Here is a 25294-nt window from a genome sequence, read left to right as displayed (position 1 = left end):
TCCCGATCGGTCAAATAGTTTAAAAGTTATTCAATTTGTTTATCCCTGGGACTAATTATTTAAACCATTGAACTTGCCCTATAAATGATGCTAGACACATTTAACAAATTTCATAGGATTCTTTAAGACTTATACTATCTCAGAAGTTAAATGAATATTGAGTTTTCATCGAAATTATTTACAAAATAAACGTTTGAAAAAGGGGTATGTTTTTTACTTATAAACAATTGTAATAACTTCTATATTTTTCAAGCTATAGACTTGTACGTACAACCATTAGATAGCTGGTAAAAAAACTCACATTTAACAAAAAAACTAAACCTTCTATGAACAATAGGAACGAAGTTAGCGACAATTTATTTGTTCATTATATCTCCATTTCTGTTTCCAAGCCCATATTTTCCTACTTGTTCTCCTACCTTACCTTGACCCACCTTGGCATTAAGATCGCCCATTAATATGTTAATGTATGGAAAGATTGACTTAATAAGTGAAGACAAACAACCTGCAACAAAAAGGTTCAGACCTGACAGTGAAGTCGAATAAATGATCCAAATTTTAACTTTTAAACCAATATATGTAAAGAAAATAAAAAAAGTAAAGTTCAATAAACATTGCAAAATTTAATAAGGCAAGTGATGAAAAAATCGACTTATTTTATCAAAGTAGTAAGGCAGATTAGATTAATATTGTATATCATATTTGTAAGAAAAATAGAATAAAAATCAATATTGTTAATTATAAAAATACAAACAATTATAATTAATATAAGGAATATAATAATATAATGTGTAAAAGATTACCTGAAATTTAATTTATAAAATATATAAGTATTATTACATCATTGATATAAAATGAAAAAACATATGTTGATTTTCCGGGATTTTCCGAGATTTATGGGGGGTGGAAATTATGTCATCATTATTAATACTGCGACAGACTATCCGAGCCAATTTTAAAAAAGTAAGTATTTAGGGTGAATTTCAAATGGACTCAATTTTTCCGAGTTTTCCCATATTTTCCGGCCAGTGAAAACTATGTAGTTATTCATATTTCGACGAGCTACCCCAGAATAAAAAAAAGAGGCTTGCAGCTGCAAAGGAAGCCGAGATAATGTAAATTTTTCCTACGTGTTGCAATTTGAAGTTCCGATGCAGAAAAAAAAACGGAGCTGAAACGGATATCCTCTCCACTTTCCTATGTCGATCTTTCGAAAGTACCGTCGTTTCGAAAAATTAGATAAATTTTATAGCTATAAGTTTCAATATAAAGTTTAGATTGTCATTCAAAATTTGTGCAAATTTTACTTCTTAATGTTTATAAACAATGGAGATATGATTTTTTTTTTAAATAGTCACTAACTTCGTTCCTATTGGTCATAGAAGGTTTTTTATTTTTTAATGTGAGCTTTTTTACCAGCTATCCAATGGTTGTACGTACAAGTCTGTAGCTTGAAAAATATAGAAGTTATTACAATTGTTTATAAGTAAAAAAACATACCCCTTTTTCAAACGTTTATTTTGTAAATAATTTCGATGAAAATTCAATATGCATTTAACTTCTGAGATAGTCTAAGTCTTAAAGAATCCTATGAAATTTGCTGAATGTGTCTAGCATCATGTATAGGGCAAGCTCAATAGTTTAAATAATTAGCCTCAGGGATAAACAAATTAAATAACTCATAAAATATTTGACTGATCGGGGGGAAATTTCGCACAAATCTAAAAGATGGTAATTCCTTGATGTTTAAATGTATTAATACCAATAAAAATTAATAAAATTAATAAATTAGAGCAAAAAAACTGCTTTTTTGCAAATATCTCTGTAACTTATTTATCAATTTTAATTAAAAAAACGGGAAAATAAAGATATTCTTTACATAAAAAAATGACATAAATATTGCTTATTTAAAATATAAGGGAAAAAATTTATAGACAAAAAATCAAATTGTGACCATAAATTATTGCTTAAAAAAACGCAAGGTAAAACTAGGAGTATCTTTTCATCTATTCATCATCTCGTATCCCCCACCTATGTCTTAAAAGCTTCAGATATCTGCGAAACATTTTTCCACCTTTTTTTTTAACCAGACTGGGCTATTTATTTTCTATAAATGAGAGTGGTATTTGATATTATATTTTTGTATAATAATATTCTTTTAACTTGTCTTAATGTTACAGAACATCTAAAAATTAATATCCACCGTGTCTTTGACATTCCACCGCATAGACAAATAATAGATGGATGGGCCACCGAACCTGAAAGCGATCAGTCTATACTTCAAGCATGCACGCATTTAGGACGCATGAATTATTTGATTTTAATCTGTAGACAGGAAGAACAAATTCCAACAGACAACACTTACAATGCTCAGGAAAATGACAGAGGTATGTACATTGCGATACTTAATTAATGATCTTTCAAATCAGTAGATATAATTTGATATATATATATATATATATATATATATATATATATATATATATATATATATGTATATGTATATATATATATATATATATATATATATATATATATACAGTAGACTCCCTCTATAACGAGAACTGAAATGACAGACTAATTACCTCGTTATAAGCGGATTTCGTTATATCCAACAACAATAATATTGTGCATACATATGAATATGTAGTTTTCTAAAACATTAACTTTCTATAGTGAAGCCATTCGGAGCAATATAAGATGCTAATAAATATTGTTTGAATGGCGTATTGAAAGTTGTTTACTTTTATTGTCAATGAAATGCATTAAAACAAAAAAGATTTGTTTACTTTTACTGTCAAGGATATACGTTAAAACAAAAAATCTGTATTCTGTAAATATGTATAAAGCGTATAAAGTTATTTTGGCATTTTTGACTGCTTTAAATTGTCCAGTATTCTATCTATCATATTTTCTAAAGATGTGACACAGTTTTATGCTTCTTCATTTGCGTTTTGTCCTTGGATAAAGTTTCTGACAACCTTTAAAACACTTTCCACATCTTGTCTATTAGGACCCATATTATTAGGTATGAATGGTCAACCCAATACAATGACACTTGTGAATCATAAATTTTACATTTCCGACTAAGAATCATAAATTGTAAGAAGTTTATTGCGGGCGGCCCGCAGTTAAAAAGGGTATTTATTTATAGCTACGACCGGGCCAAAACTTAAAAAATACGTTTTTCAATCTTATTTTCTCTCGTTATAAGCAAATTTACCTCGCTATAAAGGGTTATAGTTCAATAAAAATCTCTATTGAACGTTATAGAAGAAGTGTTCGTTATAGAAGGAGTATACTGTATATATATATATATATATATATATATATATATATATAACAATTTATTGGATTGGTGTGTCGGTTATTCGGTCTGTTATTTAAAAAAAAACTATTTTTTCTTTTATTACTCTATATTTCGCTGATTTTTTGTCAGCTTCATCAGGAGGCAACTGAAATATGGATAAAATGTATATAAATATCAGGTGAAAATAAACAATGATTTACTTACAGATTTAGAGTTAAAAATATTTTAAAATGTTGTACATAATATATTCAAAACAGTACTGACAATATTGGTTGAAGCGCCTAGTCACTAGTAATTAAATTAAAAAAAAATTTTTTAGCAAAAAAAACAACAAGTAAAATTACACATTAAAAATATACAGGGTGATTTAAAATATTGTAAACAAAAATTATTTGAACATACTAAGAATATTACAGTAGATATTACTCTGCCTTATAATTTACTGCATATTTTTCTTTATTAATATGACACATTTCTAAAAACAATCTTTTGAAGTTATACTTCTATACGCGCGCTCCACTTTAGAAATTTGTACGGGAGTGAATCGGTGAAATCATTACATATGTAAGATAATGCGTAAGAGAGAGACAGAATATATATTTTCTCTCTCTTCCTCTCTCGAGAATAAAAATGTTTCTTTTGTATATATATTTAATATATATATGTATTATATATATATATATATAATATTATATAAATATATATATATATATATATATATATATATATATCTATATATATATATATATATATATATATATATATATATATATATATATATATATATATATATATATATAAATGTGCACTCGTAAGTGAATGGGATATTTTCGGTCAATTTGGAGATAAAAAAGACAAGAGTTGTGCTACTTTATCTATTTATTGAAGACGTTTCGCCCAATGTTCATTGGGCATCATCAGTTCATCTAAAAGAGTATTATAAGCGATACATCTATATGAAAAACAATTAAGTAAATGATCTTACCTTTAAAAGATCTGTAGCATTAAGATGTTATTATTGTGAAGAAACATCAAATATTAATATATTAAATAAATCAACAAAAACACAGAAACACAGAACGCCGGAAGATTCCCAATTAAAGTAATTTTATAATAATTTTTTTTAATTTAACTTTTGAAAACATTGATTGATTCTAAAATCTATCAAAAAATGTAATTGTCAATTTTGAAATGTTATTTTAACAAAGGCAAGGCTAGGGATCTTGACTGTTATGATCATATCATGCAAAATAAAGTATTTGAAAGCTTGAATGTCAGAACTGACAATCAGCTGGTGAGATTTAATTAAGGAAAAGTTTTGTAGATTCCAACATAAATGTTATGATATAATAAAAGAAGTTGAAGAAGAAACAAATAATTTGAAAGTAGAATACGGAAGAATCAATTTTGTAGTATTAGTGCATGGTAAATTTGGCTTAAGTTGCTGATATCAGTTCTCTTATTTAATGCATTGGGTTGTTTTAAAATATGACACATCTCCATAAACTGTCTCTTATTAAGGTTACGTTCTCTACAGAGAATTCTAACATCATCAAAATTCACAGTATGTTTGGTGTTGATTGCATGTTCTGCAAGTGCACAAGTATGTTTAGAAAGTTTAATGTCACTACGATGTGAAGTAAGGCGTCCTTTAAGGGAACGGTTAGTTTGACCAATATAACATGCATCACATTCAGAACAGGGTATGTGATAGACTACATTCACTTGTTCCAAAAAGGAAAGAGGTGTTTTAATTTTAGAAAATAAGTTCCTGACAGTCTTAGCATTATTGATAGCAATCATAACCGGGATATTGTTCTGTTTGTACAATTTAATAAGCTTTTCAGTAACATATGGGAAATAGGGTAGTGAAGAGTAATGGGTGGTGGATCACCATTAGGTAAATCATCAATAGAAGACCCAAAACTTGTTGAAAAAAGGTATTTATTTATGAGAGATGTAGGGTAAGAATTGTCAGATAGTATAGTATAGTATAGTAAGATACTATAGTATAGTAAGTAACAAAAGAGAATCCCTTTTGTTATCAGGATGTGTCAACCTATGTAGCCTACAGCTGAGTGCTTTTATAAGATTTATTTTGTATTTGAACGGATGGCAAGAATGATAGTTAAGAAACCTATTACTAGCTATAGGTTTCCTGTACCAACTTGTACTTAGTGTATTGTCACTATTTCTAAAGACACGCATGTCTAAGAAAGGAATACTATTGTTAGAAGGATCCTCGAGTTCATAAGTAAACTGTAAGTGAGGATCAAAATCATTAAAAATCGATAAGGTAGACTCTACTTTGTCAAGGGGTAAGGCTAGCAAAAGGTCATCAACATACCTTTTAACAAAAGGGATATGGAAATCTATAAGACCCAAACATTCAGATATCAAGTCATCAAGGACAAAGTTAACAAGGATGGGAGATATGGATGAACCCATTGGTGTACCAAAAATTTGTAAGTAATATTTATCATTGAAAACCAAAAAATTAGTGTCAAACACCAATTGCAAAAGCTCTGCAAATACGTCCCAGGAAACGGGGGAGTTTGGTTTGATAGTGTTCCAATGATTCCTTAAAGAAGTGAGAACACTAGAAAAAGGAAGGTTAGTGAAAAGTGATACTACATCAAAGCTCACCAAAATGTAATTAAGTGGTAGTTTAAAATTGTTAATAAATGCACTAAATTGAAAAGAATCAAAAATATAAGAATTGTGATAATTATAGGATTTAGATAGAATATCAGTTAGAAATTTAGCAATGTGTATATTTGGTGAATTGATAGAAGAAACAATAGGTCTCATACTAAGAGTTGGTTTATGTATTTTAGGTAAACAGTAAAATCTCGGTGAATAACCATCATAGTTATGCAGAGATTTAGCTATGGTTTGGTTTATGACCTTAATATCTTTCAAATGCGTAACAAACTTGTTTATTCTATTAGTAAACTTAGAGCAAGGGTTAGAGGGAAGGAGTTGATAATAACGACTATCGTCCAACAAGGACTGGCTGAGAGATATGTATTGATCTCTATCCATGAGAACTGTGGTATTACCCTTATCGCTAGTGAGGACCAAAAGGTTTGGGTGATTAAATTTAATTTAGATACCCCGGAGTTTCACAAAATTCCTTTCAATCCTAAATGGATTAAAAATCTTTCCAATGTTGATGTTCCTCAAGACATTCTTAAACTTTTATCTTTGGGACCAAAATTTGGCCTTCAACCATCTTTCAGGGATTATTCCATTAATAGAATTAAGAGTAAGAAAAAAGAAGTACTTGTGACTCGTTTGGAAAAAATATATAAATGTTTTGGATGGGTTGGAGTCAATAAAAGAGGCTATTGGTTAACTATTTTATTATCTCGAGCTTTCAATTGTGTTTACAATTCTTATCAAGAGCTGCTAAAAAAGACAAAATATCTTACAAAGTTGAACTAGAAAGAAAAAAAATTTTTTGTTAACTCACCAAATAAAATTAGTTTGGTTAATAAAATTGCTGCAAATACATTTCAAAAAGAATTAATACTAAAATGCCCTTATCTAATAAATTCTTCCCTGAAATTTTAATAATTTTGAAAACATTTTCTTAACAAAAATAATTGAATTTATAAATAGTTTAAAGTAGCAACCAATTACAAATAAGCCTCAATGTCATAAATGCAAACTTAAAATTTTTACTTTTGACAATTATATTGTCAAAAATAAAATTTTGTTTAAAAATTCTTTTTTGTTTAGTAACAAAAAAGAAGAAGATTTATTCACCATTGATAGATGTCTGAAAAAATGTAACAGATATATGGAAAATTAAATAAAAATGTGATATTTTTCAAGTTTCATATATAATCCAGTAAAATAAGGCAAAAAAGGGGGCAAACCTCGGAATGAAAGATAATAAGCTGAAAATTTGCATACGTCTTTATTTTGATGGTATAAAACTTACCTCAAAAGTCTCATATAATCACTTGTCCGCGACTTAAGATATTAAAGGTCAAAGGTCACGAAAATGAGTTTTCTGCAAATATCTCGTTTCCCTTACACTTTATGACATTTAAGGTGGTAAGAAAAATTGTAGAATGGAAAATTCTCTTCAATTTTTGTCTCAAGTACTTTTATGTACCTTCAACCCTTCTTAAGATAGAGCGCAAAGAGTGGGGGACCGCTTACCTGTGTATACGGTAACGCGAAGTCAGCCAGTAGCATTCAATAAATAATAAGTTATATAGTTAATTATTCACTTAAAATACTATTATTATCATTAAATTTTTATTATTTAATAAACTATATTTATAGATATTAATTATAAAATATATATTTTTTATATAATATTTATTTTATTTTTAACAAACATACAATATTAAATGAAATATTTCAAATGAACTTTAATGATATTTTTAACAGCTGTATATACGATAAATTAAGATCAAGTGCAGAATTTAACAATAATCATTTTTATATTTAATTAAATACTGAAAAAATCATATTTAATATTTTTTTAAATTATATATTTATTTATTAATCCAATAATCGATTTATTAAAGTTACAAATATAATATATATTCTTTTATTATGTATGGTTAATATTTTTGTATTAATTTTCTTCTTCATCGTCTTCTTCTTCTTCTTCTTCCACTGACTGCTCAATATCGGATTCATCATCATCATTCTCGTTTATTAAAGTATCAGAATAAAAATATTCAAGAATATCAGGTGCATATTCACTTTCTTCATTGAAATCATCTGAAGTTGATGAAGCGTTTAGACATGATTGTCCATTACACTGCCCACAAATTAAAGTACATTGCAATCCTGATTTCCTGCATCCGCAATTAGAACCACAACCTTTCTTGCAATTGCAAAATATTGTATTCAGCAGTTCTTCTGTTGCTGGCGGTAATAATGTTGTTATTGGTTCCAGAAATTCATTTTGCATTACCCAGCCGAATGCTTGGGGTTCTAAATCATTTCCCAACCAAATTTGGGTCTGATAATAGACACGAATGATATGCTGACGAGCTGCTGCACTTGGAAGGTGGAAGACTTGATAACTGCACTGGTTTGTTGAGTCTTGTTGATTTGATGAACTGGGTGTATCGAAAAGAGTCTATATCGTCTTCTGATGTTGGAGCATTATACGCTGCTAAGAAAATACGTACTCCATTTTCAAATAATTCTTGTACAGAGCAGTTTTTTGTTGAAATAGTTGAGGTGACTGATGTAAATGGTGATTTTTTTCGAACATTTTAATAAACGATATTTTACCTTTCCTATAAATCGCAGAAGTCATATCACATCCACTAAACGCGTGTAAAAATAAGATGTGTTTCTTAGAATGAGCTCGTCCTATCAAGATAACTAGCAAATCAATATCTTCTCCTACAATGACGGAAGTTTTTCCTACATGTTCAGACTCTGCAATAGCTGTTTCTACAATGAGAACATCAGCATCATCTCTGGCTTGTTTTGTAGTGATATTAACAGCTTTTAATTTGTCGATAGCATGTCTATAAAGATTTTTTTATTAGATGTGTTCGATAAAAATTGTTCTTGGCTGATAGGCACATTCATTGTTTCATCAAAACGGAGTTCGTAAGATTTTGAAATACCGGCAGTTCTTCTTAGTTGTTCCATTGCTTTAATGTTCTTAGTGTAGTCTGAGTAACCATCAAATACAACAACGATACTTGAGCCATAATGTGTTTGTAAATATCTGACGTATTTATGTAAAATATTACAGAAAGTATCATCTTTATTTCATACAACGCGGTGCAAAATAAATCCACCATCGATAATAGACAGATATTACTGAAAACCAAGATATCTTTTTTATCTTAATCTTAGACTGAGACAATAATCTTTATCTTTTTAATTAATATACTTTTTAAATGTTTATCATTAGATCTGTAATAAATAATATCACAAATTTATCTTTACATTTGCTACCTTCTATTTTTTTTACTTAAAACCCCTAATCCGATATTATTACATCTAAAACCACTTTAGCTTTATCAACGAATAGCATCAGATACTAACGTCAATGATTGTAGAAATTATAAAGAAATAATATAATTATAAATTTTGCTTAGATTTTGAATTTCTGATCTTTTGTTTAAATTATTATCACTTTTGCTAATACAAACTATTTCCAAAAAAGTCCTTTTGAATTTATTACTTTCACTACATAAAATTTTAATGTTATCAAAATCCATAATATGGTCTTTATCGATTACATGCTCTGTCAAAGCACAAGATGGTTTTTTAATTCTGCAATCACTATTGTGAGAAATAATGCGATTTGAAAGATTTCTTCCGGTCTCACCAACATAGTCAGCTTCACACTGAGTACAACTAATGCTGTATACTACATTCGTTTTTTCAAATTTGTCTATAGGATATTTAGTTTTGGAATATAAAGATGAAATAGTTTTGATGTTCTTTGTTGCTATGAAAATTCATTTAAAATGAACCTTATAACAGGATTAAAAGAACGTGTTTTAAAACTTTCTCATCCAGATTATCTACATGAAGATCTTCAATTGTTAAAAAATATTTTAATTGAAAATTCTTATCCTCCAGATATGTTACATAGGATGCTTTTTTCTAATATTGTTAATATAAATAACTTAACACCATTTTTTGCTAAATCTCAAAACATTGTATCTAACAATCAGAACATCTATTATCATTCACTACCTTTTATACCATCATTAACACCTAAATTAATACAAACACTAAAGGTTATTGACAACATAAAAAAAAGACTATGTTGGTGGACGTGACGTCTACTTGTTAGTACCGAATTTTTACATGCTTGGTAAGTCAAAAGTTTAACTTTTAGACAGTATTATGTCTGTCATAAAATGTTTTTTAGTCAATATTACTTCTTGAAAAAGGCATGGATTTCCTGCCGAAACGTAGAAAAAATATATGAAAATGTCTTAGTATCAAATCAAATTTTTTTTATGAACCTAAGCCCAAGAATATCCACTAAATATATATATATATATATATATATATATATATATATATATATATATATATATATATATATATATATATAATATTTAATAATATGTATTATTATTTGTGTGATAAGTTTTGTATTATTTATTAAATGTTCCTAATTATTTTAGACTTGTATTTCAAAATAATAATCTCAATAAATCACTGTATGACCGAGAACTGTCAATTTTGAAATACGTTTGTGTCATGTCTAATTGGCAAATATTTTACGTGTTTGGTTCATACGCTGGTGTATGTGAGTTCGAATCTCAATATGAATTTTCTTTTTTATTTTTGAAATATTTAAAAACCCCACGTTAATTTCATTAAATATATGTAATATACGCAAAAATGCTAAATTTTAAAACAAAATGAAAATTTACAACATAATCCGAGTTGTTGGTTTTTGAAGTTATACTTCTATACGCGCGTTCGACTTTGGAAATTTGCATGGGAGTGAATCGAAAATTTGCACGGGAGTAACAAGCCTCGTTAGGCATGTTAAATTATAAATTAAAACTTGTAAATATCTCAAGAAAGTTCAAATGTGTACTTATATATACAACAAACAACAATTAAATATTGTATTTATCAATGTCAGATAAATTGACAGTTATATCACCAAACAATATTTTTTTTATTAATATTGTTATCATGGTAAATTAAACATATGCGTAAGTTACGTATATTGTCATTTTTAAATACTGATGAATATTTCATTTTAATTAAATTTGTATTAATATTATTATCATGGTAAATTAAACATATGGGTAAATAAGCTATGTATGCCTATTGTCATTTTTAAATACTGATGAATATTATTTATTTAATATCTTAGCATTTTTAGAATCGGAAACATTTATTTGTTATTATTTCCACTCATTGATTACTTTATTTTTAATTATTAGCGTACTTATTTATATAAAATGGTATATTAAATTAATATTATTATTATATTTATAATAATATTAATTAAGTACATTGTTTCTTTTGTAAACAACTGACCTAAATTTGTTTTAATGGAATCTTAGGTTAGAGTTTTAAAATATTCGAACTATAATAATCGTAATACACATCGCCTAATTAGCCGTGATCGTCTAGTGGACTTGTTGTTCGGATCCCACGTTGTGGCCGTGGTAACCCAGGTTCGAATTCTGGTCACGGTAATGTGCTAACATGTCACGGTAAGGCAATTTTTTTGTTTTTTTTTTGTTAAAAAATATTTAGAAACAATAATTACTGTGTTTAAAATAATAAAATGTATTTTGAACAAATTTTTACAAACAGGTGTATATAAAAAAAATACTCTAACACGCTCCAAAAAAAATTTGTTTTTAAAAAATTATTGTTGGAAACGAAAAATTCGATAATAGGGTAGGATTAAAAATGGTACTTTTGTTTATCTATATAAAAATAACGATTTTACAAATTTTTAATGGAGTTTAGAATGAAAATTTTATAACAGCGATTCATTGCTCAGTTTTTGAAGTTATATGCGTATAATAAATATATGCGTAAGTAAGTTATGTATATTGTCATTTTTAAATACTTATGAATATTGCATTTTAATTTGTATTGTATTAATATATTGAATTATGTTGCAGTGTATTGTACTGTATTTTTATATTAATAACAAAATAAACAATGAATTTTACTGCAGAGTATGTGTAAAACATTTTTTTGCATTCAACTCATTTCATACATAAATAAAAATATACATTTTCATCAAAATATTATTATATTTTGATGAAATCACCTATTACAAGTCAAATGTTGTTTATATACAGCAAACGATGCACCATATACCTATATACCTAATTCTGTTTCTCTTTCTGCTCTCTCTTACCTATAGCATTACATATGTAATGATTGTGCAGATTGACTCCCATAAAAATTTGTAACGGCGAACGCGTGTATAGAAGTATAACTTCTACCGGCTTTTTTTTTGTAATTGTTCTCTTGCTGTTGACATTTGTTTGAGTAGTCAAATAATTGATGTTGTCTCCTGATGAAGCTGACAAAAAATCAGCGAAATATATAGTAATAAAAGAAAAAAGAGTTTTTTTTTTAAATAACAGACCGCATACCCAACACATCAATCCAATAAATTGTTATTTACGTTTCGGTCGATAATCCTACCAGTTTTGCTATATATATATATATATATATATATATATATATATATATATATATATATATATATATATATATATATATATAACATAGCAAGATTAATACTATTACAGGAATTAATTTTAAACTCACCAGTTTTCTGGGTTGAACCGCGTTGGTTATCATTGCGCCGAGCTTTCGACATCTTCTTCAGGGCTTCTGAGGTCTCAGTCTCCTGAGCCTACACTGATCACTAAACTATTCTTCCAGCAATATTTACTGTACCAAACTATTTCACATCTACAAGGCGATTACTTGCTTTTTATTTCCTTTCTATTTTATTTTATTTTTTTATTTTAGAAAATTTGTGGACACCAACAGCATGAACAGTTTTTTAAATTCCAATTAGGTTATTTTTTTAAGGAATATATTATAACCTTTCGAGACTGGCTGAATGACGAAAGTCAATGCCACAAAAAAAAAAAATTAGGTTATTTATGACTAAAATTTAACAATATTGAGTTATTTCTTATAGTTTAAAACGTTTTTGATGAGTTTTCTACTGTGAAATATTTTAAATATACCAATTCTATATTGCTTTTTTTTCAGATTGTATGGAAACCAGAGCAGTAAAAAGTTGTATAAGAAAAGTTAATACCCACATAGTAGCGTCAGGCACAAGGTTTAATATAAACAAATTATCCGAAGTTAAGGAATCTGTACTTCTTGCTCCTCCTCTAAATGTAAGTCCAATTCAATTTTAGAGCAAAATCTCAATTTTTTACTATGTACCTTTTATAATTATCTCAAGCTACTTCTTAGGATAATTCTTAATACAATCAAGCAGAAATGTGAAGACACAATGGGAAATAAACAATTCGGTTTCAGAGAAGGATTGGGAACAAGGGAAGCTTTGTTCTCAATGCTAACACTACTTCAACGATCATGGGAAGTACAGAAACCAATTTACGTCTGTTTTATAGATTTTGAGAAGGCGTTTGATAGGGTTCAACATGGTAGGCTGTTCGAATATTTAGAAATAATTGGAATAGATGATAAAGATCTGAGACTTTTACAACATCGATATTGCAATCAAGAAGCTTATATTCTGGTAGACGGCAAAGAAACAGACACAATTTGTATTCAAAGAGGTGTTAGACAGGGTTGTGTGTTGTCCCCAACTTTGTTTAACGTTTACTCAGAAACAATTTTTAACGAAGCCTTGGAAGGGCAATGTGGAGTTCGAATCGGGGGAGAAACTATTAAAAACATCAGATATGCAGATAACACCGCGATCATGGCTGAAAGTATCGAAGATCTTCAATTCCTTATAGATCGAGTCACTAGAGAATGCTCTAATAACGGACTAAGCATAAATACAACACAGACAAAGTTACTTGTAGTTAGTAAACACCTCGGCGGTATACAACTAATTGTCAATAATGAACCGATAACAAAAGTTAACCATTTTAAACACCTAGGATGTTGGATAAACGAGACACTAAATCCGGATGAAGAAATTAAAACTCGTATAGAAATTGCAAGAGGAGCATTTATGAAACTTAGATCTATTCTGAGCAATTCTCAGCTGAACTTACAGCTGAGAATTAAGTTCCTAAAATGTTATGTGTATCCTGTATTACTGTGAAACCTGGATTATGAAGGTTAACATGATGAACAAATTAGAAGCCTTCGAGATGTGGTTATATCGTAGAATGCTCAGAGTATCATGGGTTCAACACATTTCAAACAGAGAAGTCTTGAACAGAGTAGGTCAAGGTGAAGGCGACTTAATAAAGATGACAAATAAGAGAAAACTCGAATATCTGGGGCATATAATGAAAGGAAGCAGATACAGGATAATGCAGTTGATTCTCAACGGAAAGATCGACGGAAAAAGAGGAATTGGTAGGAAGAAATACTCACGGCTCCGAAACCTTCGTCAATGGACTGGCTTATCAGCAGATGAATTATTACATGCCGCGCAAGATCGAGAACGATATCGACAAATCGTCATGGAAGTTACCCACGCCTAAAACTTGGCACGGTACTCAAAGAAGAAAAGAACCTTTTATAACTTGTGAACTAAAACTTATTTTTAACTCACACCAAAAATTGTGATTAAGGAAATATATTATAACTATTAGTATATATATAGACGTAGCTGTAATTCAGTTTTTAATTATATAAAGCATTACAATGATTAAAATTATTAAATGGATAGTTGGCTATTGGTTGACATATGACAGTCTTTATCATGTATATCACTCTAGTCTATAGTCTGGCAAATAATAAATGAAACTATAAATCACAAATCACGCGTCGTAAGTGGTCAAAAGTAGCCGAAATCACGTGTCTATCATACATTCTCGGAAATTTTGAATTTGATCATTGGCAACGCGTTACAAATATGTTTCCTTGCTAATCACTTTACATTGTAACAATAGAATATTATAATATTTATATATATATATATATATATATATATATATATATATATATATATATATTATATAATTATAAAAACAATACTTGAGATCTAGTTTATAAAATAAGTTTTCATTCACATTAATAATGCGTAGACTGAGGGGATGTGCGGAAGTCGACTATATACCTAAATATGTAAAATACTCAAATCTCTATATTCTTTTTATTTCAGAACAATATTTAATTATTTAGTCTGTCAATAGAAAGAGTGCTGCAACCGCAGATTCTTGTTTGGTTTGTATGTACATAATGTCTTTTAAAAACATGCCAAAACCTGTTTATTTGGAAGAAGTTATACATCGAGTCATGTATGACATGAATCATATTGTTACAAACACAATACATCCAGCAATTAATTCTACTTATTGCTATTACAGCAGTAAACAGAACGAAACGAAATTATCGAGATTCGAAGTTTATGTATGAGAAAAAATTGAATTCTCTTGAGTGTTAAATAACCGAGAAGTCTATTTAATAACGGAATTAATCAATGTCCTGACATTATGTCGAAATATGTTTACACAGCAAAATAAAGACACAACAGATGAATCAACAGTTGAATCACCAGATTGACAACGAAGCAAATACTTTCATTTTATAAACGTCAATAAACGATTCAAAATTTGGAATCGATGGTATAATTTTAACTTCGCTCGAAAAGATATACATTAAGGCACCTGGAAATCACCAGACGGACTTGCAGTAAATATGATAGATCATTCTATTGTAGACTCAAGACACCAATCCAATATAATAAACGTTCGCATCAGAGGAGGAGCAAATGCGCGGTCTGATCACTACTGGATCCAAAGGAGCTGAACGATACAATATTGAAGGACTTAAAAATACAAACAAAAATAGGAAATATAAACAAAATATCAATATCAAACTAGAAAACAGACTCAAACATAAAAACATAAAGGAAGAGTGACAAGGGTGCAGAAACATCATGAAAGAAGCAGCTGAAGAATTACTAGGCATGAAAGGTAAATAAAGAAGAACAAGAACGAATGACTGTTTTGACGAAGAATATCAGATTATAATAAAGAGAAAACATAAAGCTTATTTAATGATGCAACAGGGGTACAGAAGCCGACAAGCAGATAAGGAGTGTAAGAAACTACGCAAGGAAGAAAAGAAAATCCACCGCAGAAAGAAGAGAGAAACTATGAACAAAGAACTTCAAGAACTACAACTACTAACTAAGCCAATGGAACAACAAAAGCAAAAAGGAATTCAAACAAAAGAAGTAAAGAGATAAGGAGAGTAATATATGGACAGAACAGCAAGAAAAACTAAGAAGATTCCTGAATGAGACCGAAAATGTTTTAGATTATATTGATATATTAGATGTTTGTTTGTAATACTCCACTTAACGTTTTATTATAAAAATATTGCTTTTAATTATGTGTTCTTAATATGCCATATGCTAAATAAAAAATAAATTCTCCGCTACTGGTACGCTTCTTGGTAAAACTCATAGCTAAATTATACGATAACTTACTATATCACGCATATGACTCATTTCATTATTTGTTTGCTGGAGTATAGACACTATAGTCCAACAATTTATTGGAGAGGGGATTCATTGGTAAGAACTGATTTTGAAACTGTTAACAGGTGGGAAATTCCACAATTCCAGCGGCGTCGTTATTTCATTATTTTTTAGAATTAAATTATTTTACGTCCTGTGAAATTTGTAATAAGGGGTGAAGGGGGAATTGGACTAAAGAAAAAGTTCAACAAAAGGCTAATCTATAGATATTTTAGGACCTTTTTATTAAAAATTAAATCCTTAGGATTAAAGTTTACTAGCTTACTAGATTAGGAACCTACTTAAACTTAAATTTTTTTAAAACTAAAATAAAAATTTTTATGTCTCTCTGAAATCTCACTGATTCATATAAACATTAATATAAATAAAACCGTATAATAATTAAGTTTAAGGATCTAAACAGAAAACGCAAACTTCTTCTTTGGATTGATTTTAGTTATACATTTTTCTCCAAACGTTTCTTTTCTTTCTCTTCAAACACTGTTTCCATTGGCGTGTTGGATAAGATTACTGAGTGTTGTTTTTGTCGCTAAGTTTTGTTATTGTTTGATGATATCATATATTGTTTGATATGTATTTTTTATAAGCTGGAGAAAACAAATTGACTAACCTGTGTGGTCACACAATAAAAGACACTGGCATGCTAAATTTGCAGGTAACATGGCGGCGCGCGGTGTGACCAAGGCACCCGAGTAGCAACTAAGTAAATACGAGCCATAGTTTTGTCTCTAATCGCACCGCTCCCATTATCCGCTGGGTCTCATTACCCTCTGATCCCCTACCCAAGTCTTGCCTTATTATTATGGGAATATAGGTATATATGGGAATATAGGTATATATAATACCTGAATTAATTTCGTAAATCCACACATATCGTTGAAAAATGATTAATGTTATCTAAAAACTATTGAAAATATGTGCTGCGGCGGCGGCATCACATTACATTTTTGTTGATGGTTAAGAATTAAATGATCTGGTATTATTTAATATCTTATTGGGAATTACATAGCAGGTAAACCGTCAATAGGCAAAAATGTTATTTAAAACATGCGGACAGTTTTTTTAAACAGTGTTTCACTTATCGTTGTTGTTATAGTATCGGCTGTTGAATTTGTGTTGATTTGATTTGATTGCTTCGTCTGGATGGTTTTCCTATTCATTTTGCTAATTAGATTTTTATTGTGAAGATTGTGAAGTAAGACAAAATATTAGGTTAAAGTAAGAAGATTTGCAGTATATTTCGTTAGTTTTTCGTAGAATAAAAATGGTTATAACAAATGTTACAAGTACGCGGCATCCATGTCATAGACGAGTCTCACAAGAGAAAAACAGATTACCCGGAAGGTATATGATGAAAAAAAAAAACACTTCCCACTCAACGGAAGCTGTCAGTCGCTGTTCTTTTTAGCAGGAGTATCAGTGGCAACAGTTGAATGTATTGTACGTAAGAAAAATCTCCATATACAAATCAGCGCACCAACACTCACATCTGTATTAAGTAAAAGTAAAATCTATAATTTTCCTAAAATGAGCTATGAATTATTACGAAAAAGATTATAAAATCTTAACGTTCGATATATATATATGAAACGATATTATAAAAAAATTATAGAATGCTATTTGAACAGATAAGGAGAAAATAATATCTACGCTCAATTCGAGAATATCGTGCGGCAAAATACTACAAGATACTACAGTATCAAATGCACGGCAAGCCTTTGTTGAAGGTTTATCGACAGGATTGCGAGCACCTTCACGTAAGGACCAGCGTCTAATTGTCGCCCATGTTTGCAGCGCTTTGGTTTTCTGCAAAATGGTGCCCTTGTTTTTATATCGATGAAAACCGGGAACTATCATGAAGAGAGAACATACTCCAGCGTGTAAATAGAGAGAACATTCTCAGTCATAGTAGTAAATAATGCATCTTATCACAGCGCAACGCATTCCGACAATGGCTGATAGAAAATCCGTCATGCAGAGCTGGCTCTGAGAAAAATGTATTTCATTTACAGGATATGGTCAAACCAGAAATAATGACAATAATCAAGGAGCATCGTGGTAGATATCGTTAATCTGCTGATGACTCAATGGTTAGACTTCATGATATTACTGTTTTGAGACTTCCACCTTACCACTACGAGTTGGATCCTATTGAATTAATTTGGATTCAAATGAAGGGATATGTTGTCCGAGAGGACGGTGTTGTCCATATCTTGAAAATAGAAGAAAAAGTGTGGAAAAGCTGGATGGGTTAATAGAAAATGGATTCCCAGTATTCCGATGATTTATAAACCTAGGTGTAAGTAAACAGTTTAATGTGGTAAAAATACATATTTTTATCGTTGTAGTATATTTTTTATCCAAACCGTTTAATAGTGAATTTACTATATTTGGGTTAAAGGTGCTGGGTTCGATAACGATAATTTTGAATCGGAATACAAATTCATTTTCATTTACGACTAGAATAAAATCGCGAGCCAGACTTTATTGTAAATGATGTAGATCTAGTGGATCCATGGATCAAACCCTGACCAGAAAACAAAAAGACTAACAAAGTTTAAATACTCTCCCAGTTAGACTAGAATACGCTGGTGTATCGCATATACCTATGGATGAGCAATACGTCAAGAAGTAGGGGTTTGCGGCTTGGTGGTACTCCATAGATCCCTATTGGTCGAGTGTTTACGCTTAAAAAACAAGAATATAAATAGTTATAAATAAAACGTTTTTACTAACAGTCGGTATATTTGTTATTCGACAATTAATTATCTAAACAAATTATAAGAAAAACGTTGTGATCTGTCTACCTATTTTCATTTTTCAAAATAAATGTCCCAAATAAATTAAATTGTAAATAATACTTTTAAGATGCCTTCATGAAAAGCCACTGATAGAGAGTAAAAAATTTAGAATTCAGATAAATTGTGCTGACCAAATTTTAATTTGCTAAAACGTATCGTGAATACGTCTGTTGTTACAGCTGCATTTACCCATGTACGGAGAGCTATCAAAATGTAGTGACCCGATTTTAGTAAACGGCATATTTGATTTGCACTCGTACAATTAGTATACCATGTTACATTTATGAGTCACCCTCTCCAATCTCTTGTCAGAGTGTAGATAATTATATTCTTATTTTCTTATTCTAATTTCTATTGTTTTTAGAGAAAAATTCTAGTTTTATATATGCACAATTCAAGGGAGGAATTTTCAACTACTTTTTTAAGATATTTACGAGATGAACAAATAGCTGGCATTTTGAGAGACTATTTCTATATTATTGGATGGGATGTTGAAAACAGAACTTATCACCCGGCGCTTTGTAAAGCAGTAGAAGATGCTAACTTCGGTCAACTATCTGCATTAATTCAGTCTGAAGCATGCGCAGCAGTTATTATTCAGAATATAAACGGATCTCTCAGGATTCTTTCATTTTTAATTGGAGACGACGTGGTTTCGAGCCGTGACTCATTTTTATTATATCTACAAAATTGTCGAGACTTTTTGATTGTGGATCGCATGCTTGTAAACGGATTAGATCGTTCTTCACAAAGCAACGAAATAACCTCAGAAACTTTTCAAGAAATGATGGCAGACAGACTTGGCGATAGAGATTACGATAGTTTCGCTTTCGACGAACATCATCTATTAAAAAAGAAAATTGGTTTTGCATGGTTTGGTCAACCAAATCAAGAAACAGGAAATGGATATGACGAAGCTCAAAATTCGCAAATCGACAAAGTGTTCAATGCTATTTTAAAACATAATAGTAAGTACGACCAACATATTCTATTACTAACTATCTCATATGTATTTCATAAAATAATATGGACCAGAAAGTAAAAAAGAAAATTATAAATACAACTGAAGTACCAGGTGTATTCCAGTAGGCATATATAAAGAGAGTATTTTAAGTATAAATCTCATTTAGGTAGATCACGTTTTTTCTTCTTGGTTTCAGGGTTCAGGCATTTGTTACCTCTTACGAAATCAAACTTATTATAAGATTACATCTTTATTAAATTTAAAACACACATATCTGATCCGATATGGGATACTTTACTCTAATATTAGACTCTAAGCTTACTGGGAATCTACGTTAATGGTCGTACTCTACCTGGCTAAAATGTGCGGTTTAAAGCCAGACATGCTACCTTGGATTTATAACACGGTAGCAAAACCAACAATTAGATATTCATCAGTGATATGGTGGCAGAAGGTGCAGCAAAAAGTGCAATCTTCAAACTAAGAAAGGTGCAAAAACTTGCTTATCTTAAAATAGCGTCAATGAGGGGCACCGCAACGGTAGCTATGGAAGCCCCACTGGACCTGTTCATTTAACATGTAGATATAAAGGGGGAGAATGGGATATTATAAACTACAAGAAAACGTTGTAGTCGATCAAGTTGGACGGTAGATGAGTGTGCCTAATTGAGAATGGAATAGAATCTTGGACTTTGAATGTGACATTAATGAAAAAACTGGAATTATTCGAGCTGTGGGTATATAGAAGAGTTCTGAAAATATCGGGGATAGAACACGTCACAAACAAAGAGGTTCTGAGAAGGATGAATAAAGAAATAGAAATTTTAAATACAATTAAAACAAGAAGATCGGAATATCTCAGATATATTACATGTGAAGAGAAATATACCTTGCTCCAACTGATTATGCAGGGAAAGATCCATGGAAAGAGAAGCATAGTGAGGCGTAGAATGTCATGGCTGCACAACCTGAAAGAGTGGTACGGATGTACATCGATTGAATTTTACAGAGCAACCGTCTTAAAAGTCCTAATAGCTATGATGATTGCCGACCTCCGCGCGGAGATGGCACTTGAACTTGAAGAAGAAGATGTGGCAGAAAAGGAAAGAGAATAAAATTTTGGACACCACCCTATTTTTGAATGGAACAGGAAAACCTAGTAGATAGAAGAACGGTAAAGAAATAAACCGAGAACAATAAGTATTAAGATTCATGGTGATTACTGCACCTTAAGAATAAAGTAATAAATTGATAAATTTACTTGAATATTGTGTTTTACACTAAAACATGGAAGGACTAATTGAACATACACACAATACGTACAGCCAGATACATCAAATAATCCAACAGCCAAGTGCCGTATCAACACAACACAGCGCATGTCATGCAGCAGACAACAAAGACAACAGAAAGACTGCACTGGTCTGTAATAAGAGCAGATAATTCAGATTAATGGAGCACTTACAAATTAGATAGATAGGATAAGTAAACTTCTGGCCGATGTTGAAAAGTCTTATTCACTCGAGATACGACACAAAAGTAAAATAATTCCGCGGTTTCTTTCTAGGTACCTAAAGCTTTGTCAAGAAGTGGGAATTTCGGAACTCAGGCGAGATTCGCCCTGGTAGAGGTTAAACACAAAGGACAGTTTCGAATCAACAAGAGCATTTCAATCTGTACATGCAATTTGGGTGGTCTTCGAGAAGACAAGACAAGTGTCGCTAAAAGGATACGACGCCAAACATCCGCAATTAAGAGACGAGGGTACGACGTCATGTTATTTTGGTAGCCATGGGCGTAGCAAAAAAGTTTTGAATGCAAAAATTATAAGTGAGCAACGTAAAGACATAGTTACATTATAAATGAAATTAGCTATAAAGATGGACGCTAATTTCTGACTATATGGTACCCAAATGTGGACCTTTCCAAGTGAACATTTGTCCATGGGAGGTATGGGTAGAGAAAATACGATATTTCGAAGCAAAGTGGATCAATATATGCACACATAGCCAAGTAGCTATGGGGACTGGTGGAACATGACAGTGCCACACTGGTATGAGCGCCAGGTCACCGAAATACACCATATAATTGATTTTTTTATGTTTGCGATATTTAATACATTTAATCAAAAATAAACTATCTATTATTTCTGAAATTCACAATAGGGTAAACATTTTTATCTCTACCAATAAACATTTATGTATGTTTTTAGATTTATACGCTGAATACCAAGATCAAATTGAAGTAGCTGTTATTTATGTCGTCTTAGAGCCTACCCATACACAAGCCGTAGATCGCAGGAGAGAAGACCCAAACTATAATCCACGTACTGATATATCTCCTATTCCGATATTTGTTTTAAGAAAGTGTCGAGTAGAAAGAGGTGAAGCTTGTCGAATTTTTATCGATCACGATGGCAGAGTGTATTCAAATTGGCAAAATTATTTAACAAATAACAAGTTACCTGAAAGTGTGATGGTGTTACCAAAAAATGGAAGGTAAGTAAAACAGTATTGTAATTATTAAAATAATTAATTATTGTAAAATTTGAGTCATAATTTCATGATTTTTAACTTCTCATTGCTTATGTTAATTATATTCCATTATGTTATTTTGATGACTTCTGATGACTTCAACTATAGTCAGAACCTATTGCATTTTCTCTACCAATAGAGCGGCGACAACACAAAGAAAAATCAGAGTCGAAGGACTAAATACGGAATCCACGGAATACTTATACAGAAAAAGAATATCAGAGAAGATTGCTGGTAATGAAATATTAGAAAATGATAACATCGAGGAAGGCTGGGAAAAACTCAAAAATAACATAATTAACGAAGCAACAGAATCACTTGGAAAAATGAAAGTAACAAACACTAACATATCAAAAAAGAAAACCCCGTGGTTTAGTGAGGAAGTGAAGACAAAATGTGAAGAGAAGAAGAAAGCGTTTTTACAATACAGAACACAACAAACACAACAGGCATAAAGTTGTTTAGCAGAAAATGGTTGACTTCAATTAGTGCGGTCGTAAATATTATTAAATTTATTTGACTTGGTCCATTGTTAAGACCGGTCTGGAGCGACAAGCATAATAAGCTCTAATAAAGCAAAGGATCCACAAAATTTACAATTATTACGATGACAAAAACAAAAAAACGGATGTAAAATATATTGCTTTGCCTTATATACCCGAAATTAATGTTTTCAAATGAGTTTTAAAATAAATCAAATCTATTTTTTTGTGGTTCTGAAAAGAACTGTTTTTTTTAATCGTAACATTTGTAGATTTGATGACAGTGTCACTCCACACATAATTCTAAATTAATTATGATCAGTTCAATTATATTATGATCTACATGAACATATGAATTTTCTTTACTTATTACGTGTCGGACTGAATTTCTCCAACTACTTGGAAGAATATCATTGACACATTTTCGTATTAACTCTACGACAGTACTACTTAACATTGTAGAAATATTTTGTGACCTCACGTTAGACTTTAACTCGTGCCACATATGTTCTACGGGATTAAACATACAATAATAGGGTAGAAACCGCAGCACCGTATGTCCCATTTCCTCTGCCAATGTATCAAAAACATATACTTTTTTTTATAGAAAATGCCTTTAAAACTTCTAAAAGCTCTTGTTTGGTGTAACATTCTTCAAAATACATATCATTCTTCTCCATGTAATTTTGAATTTCCAATTTAGTATTATTCGAGTTTGGAGCCTTACCAAGTTGGTGACTGTGATAGCGTGCATTGTTCATTACTATCACGCTATTCTGGGAATTTTTTTTTTATAGCCCTTTTTCTATCCGAATTGTCGAATAAAGGCCTCTCCCATTTCTCGCCATTCATCCCTGTTGTGTGCTAGGCGTTTCCACATTGGTCCTGCGACTCTTTTGATATCGTCGCTCCAACGCATTTGAGGTCTTCCTCTTGGTCTCTTCGCATCGTACGGTCGCCAGTTTCCGACTTCTTTGTTCCATCTACCATCTTCGAGACGTTCGTTGTGTCCAGCCCATTTCCATTTTAATTTAGCTGCTTGTTTCGCGGCGTCCTTTATTTTTGTTCTGTTCCGGATTGCTTCGTTCGTTTGCCGATCTATTAGTGAGATACCAAGCATCTGTCGTTCCATGGCTCGCTGAGTTTTTCGAATCTTGTCCATGTTCTTTTTTGTGAATGTCCAGGTTTGAGCTCCGTAAGTGAGAACGGGAAGGATACAAGAATCGAACACTTTTGTTCGAAGGTTTTGGGGTATCTTTTTGTCTTTCAGTATGTATGAGAGTTTTCCAAATGCGGCCCATCCCATTCTTACTCGTCTGCTTATTTCGGTAGTTTGGTTTTCTTTGTTTACCTTGATATTCTGACCCAGATATATGTATTAGCGTGCATTGTTCATTACTATCACGCTATTCTGGGATTTTTTTTTTATAGCCCTTTTTCTATCCGAATTGTCGAATAAAGGCCTCTCCCATTTCTCGCCATTCATCCCTGTTGTGTGCTAGGCGTTTCCACATTGGTCCTGCGACTCTTTTGATATCGTCGCTCCAGCGCATTTGAGGTCTTCCTCTTGGTCTCTTCGCATCGTACGGTCGCCAGTTTCCGACTTCTTTGTTCCATCTACCATCTTCGAGACGTTCGTTGTGTCCAGCCCATTTCCATTTTAATTTAGCTGCTTGTTTCGCGGCGTCCTTTATTTTTGTTCTGTTCCGGATTGCTTCGTTCGTTTGCCGATCTATTAGTGAGATACCAAGCATCTGTCGTTCCATGGCTCGCTGAGTTTTTCGAATCTTGTCCATGTTCTTTTTTGTGAATGTCCAGGTTTGAGCTCCGTAAGTGAGAACGGGAAGGATACAAGAATCGAACACTTTTGTTCGAAGGTTTTGGGGTATCTTTTTGTCTTTCAGTATGTATGAGAGTTTTCCAAATGCGGCCCATCCCATTCTTACTCGTCTGCTTATTTCGGTAGTTTGGTTTTCTTTGTTTACCTTGATATTCTGACCCAGATATATGTATTCTTCTACATGTTCCAGTTTTGTTCCTT

General features: G+C 31.0%; 1 protein-coding gene across 1 annotated transcript in view; it reads left to right on the top strand.

Annotated features, from left to right (window-relative positions):
• Nucleotides 1-25294, top strand: part of LOC140448158 (uncharacterized) — a 50119-nt gene that overhangs the window by 8418 nt on the left and 16407 nt on the right. The window contains exons 3-6 of the mRNA XM_072541258.1: nucleotides 2181-2387; nucleotides 13040-13173; nucleotides 19638-20241; nucleotides 22450-22735. Coding sequence (XP_072397359.1) covers nucleotides 2181-2387; nucleotides 13040-13173; nucleotides 19638-20241; nucleotides 22450-22735 — 1231 coding nt within the window. The remainder of the gene's footprint in view (nucleotides 1-2180; nucleotides 2388-13039; nucleotides 13174-19637; nucleotides 20242-22449; nucleotides 22736-25294) is intronic.

Source organism: Diabrotica undecimpunctata, chromosome 8, assembly GCF_040954645.1.
Source record: "Diabrotica undecimpunctata isolate CICGRU chromosome 8, icDiaUnde3, whole genome shotgun sequence".
NCBI classification, from domain to species: Eukaryota; Metazoa; Arthropoda; class Insecta; order Coleoptera; family Chrysomelidae; genus Diabrotica; species Diabrotica undecimpunctata.
The sequence above is the reverse complement of the archived record's forward strand: the minus strand, read 5'-3'. Positions and strand labels throughout refer to the sequence as shown.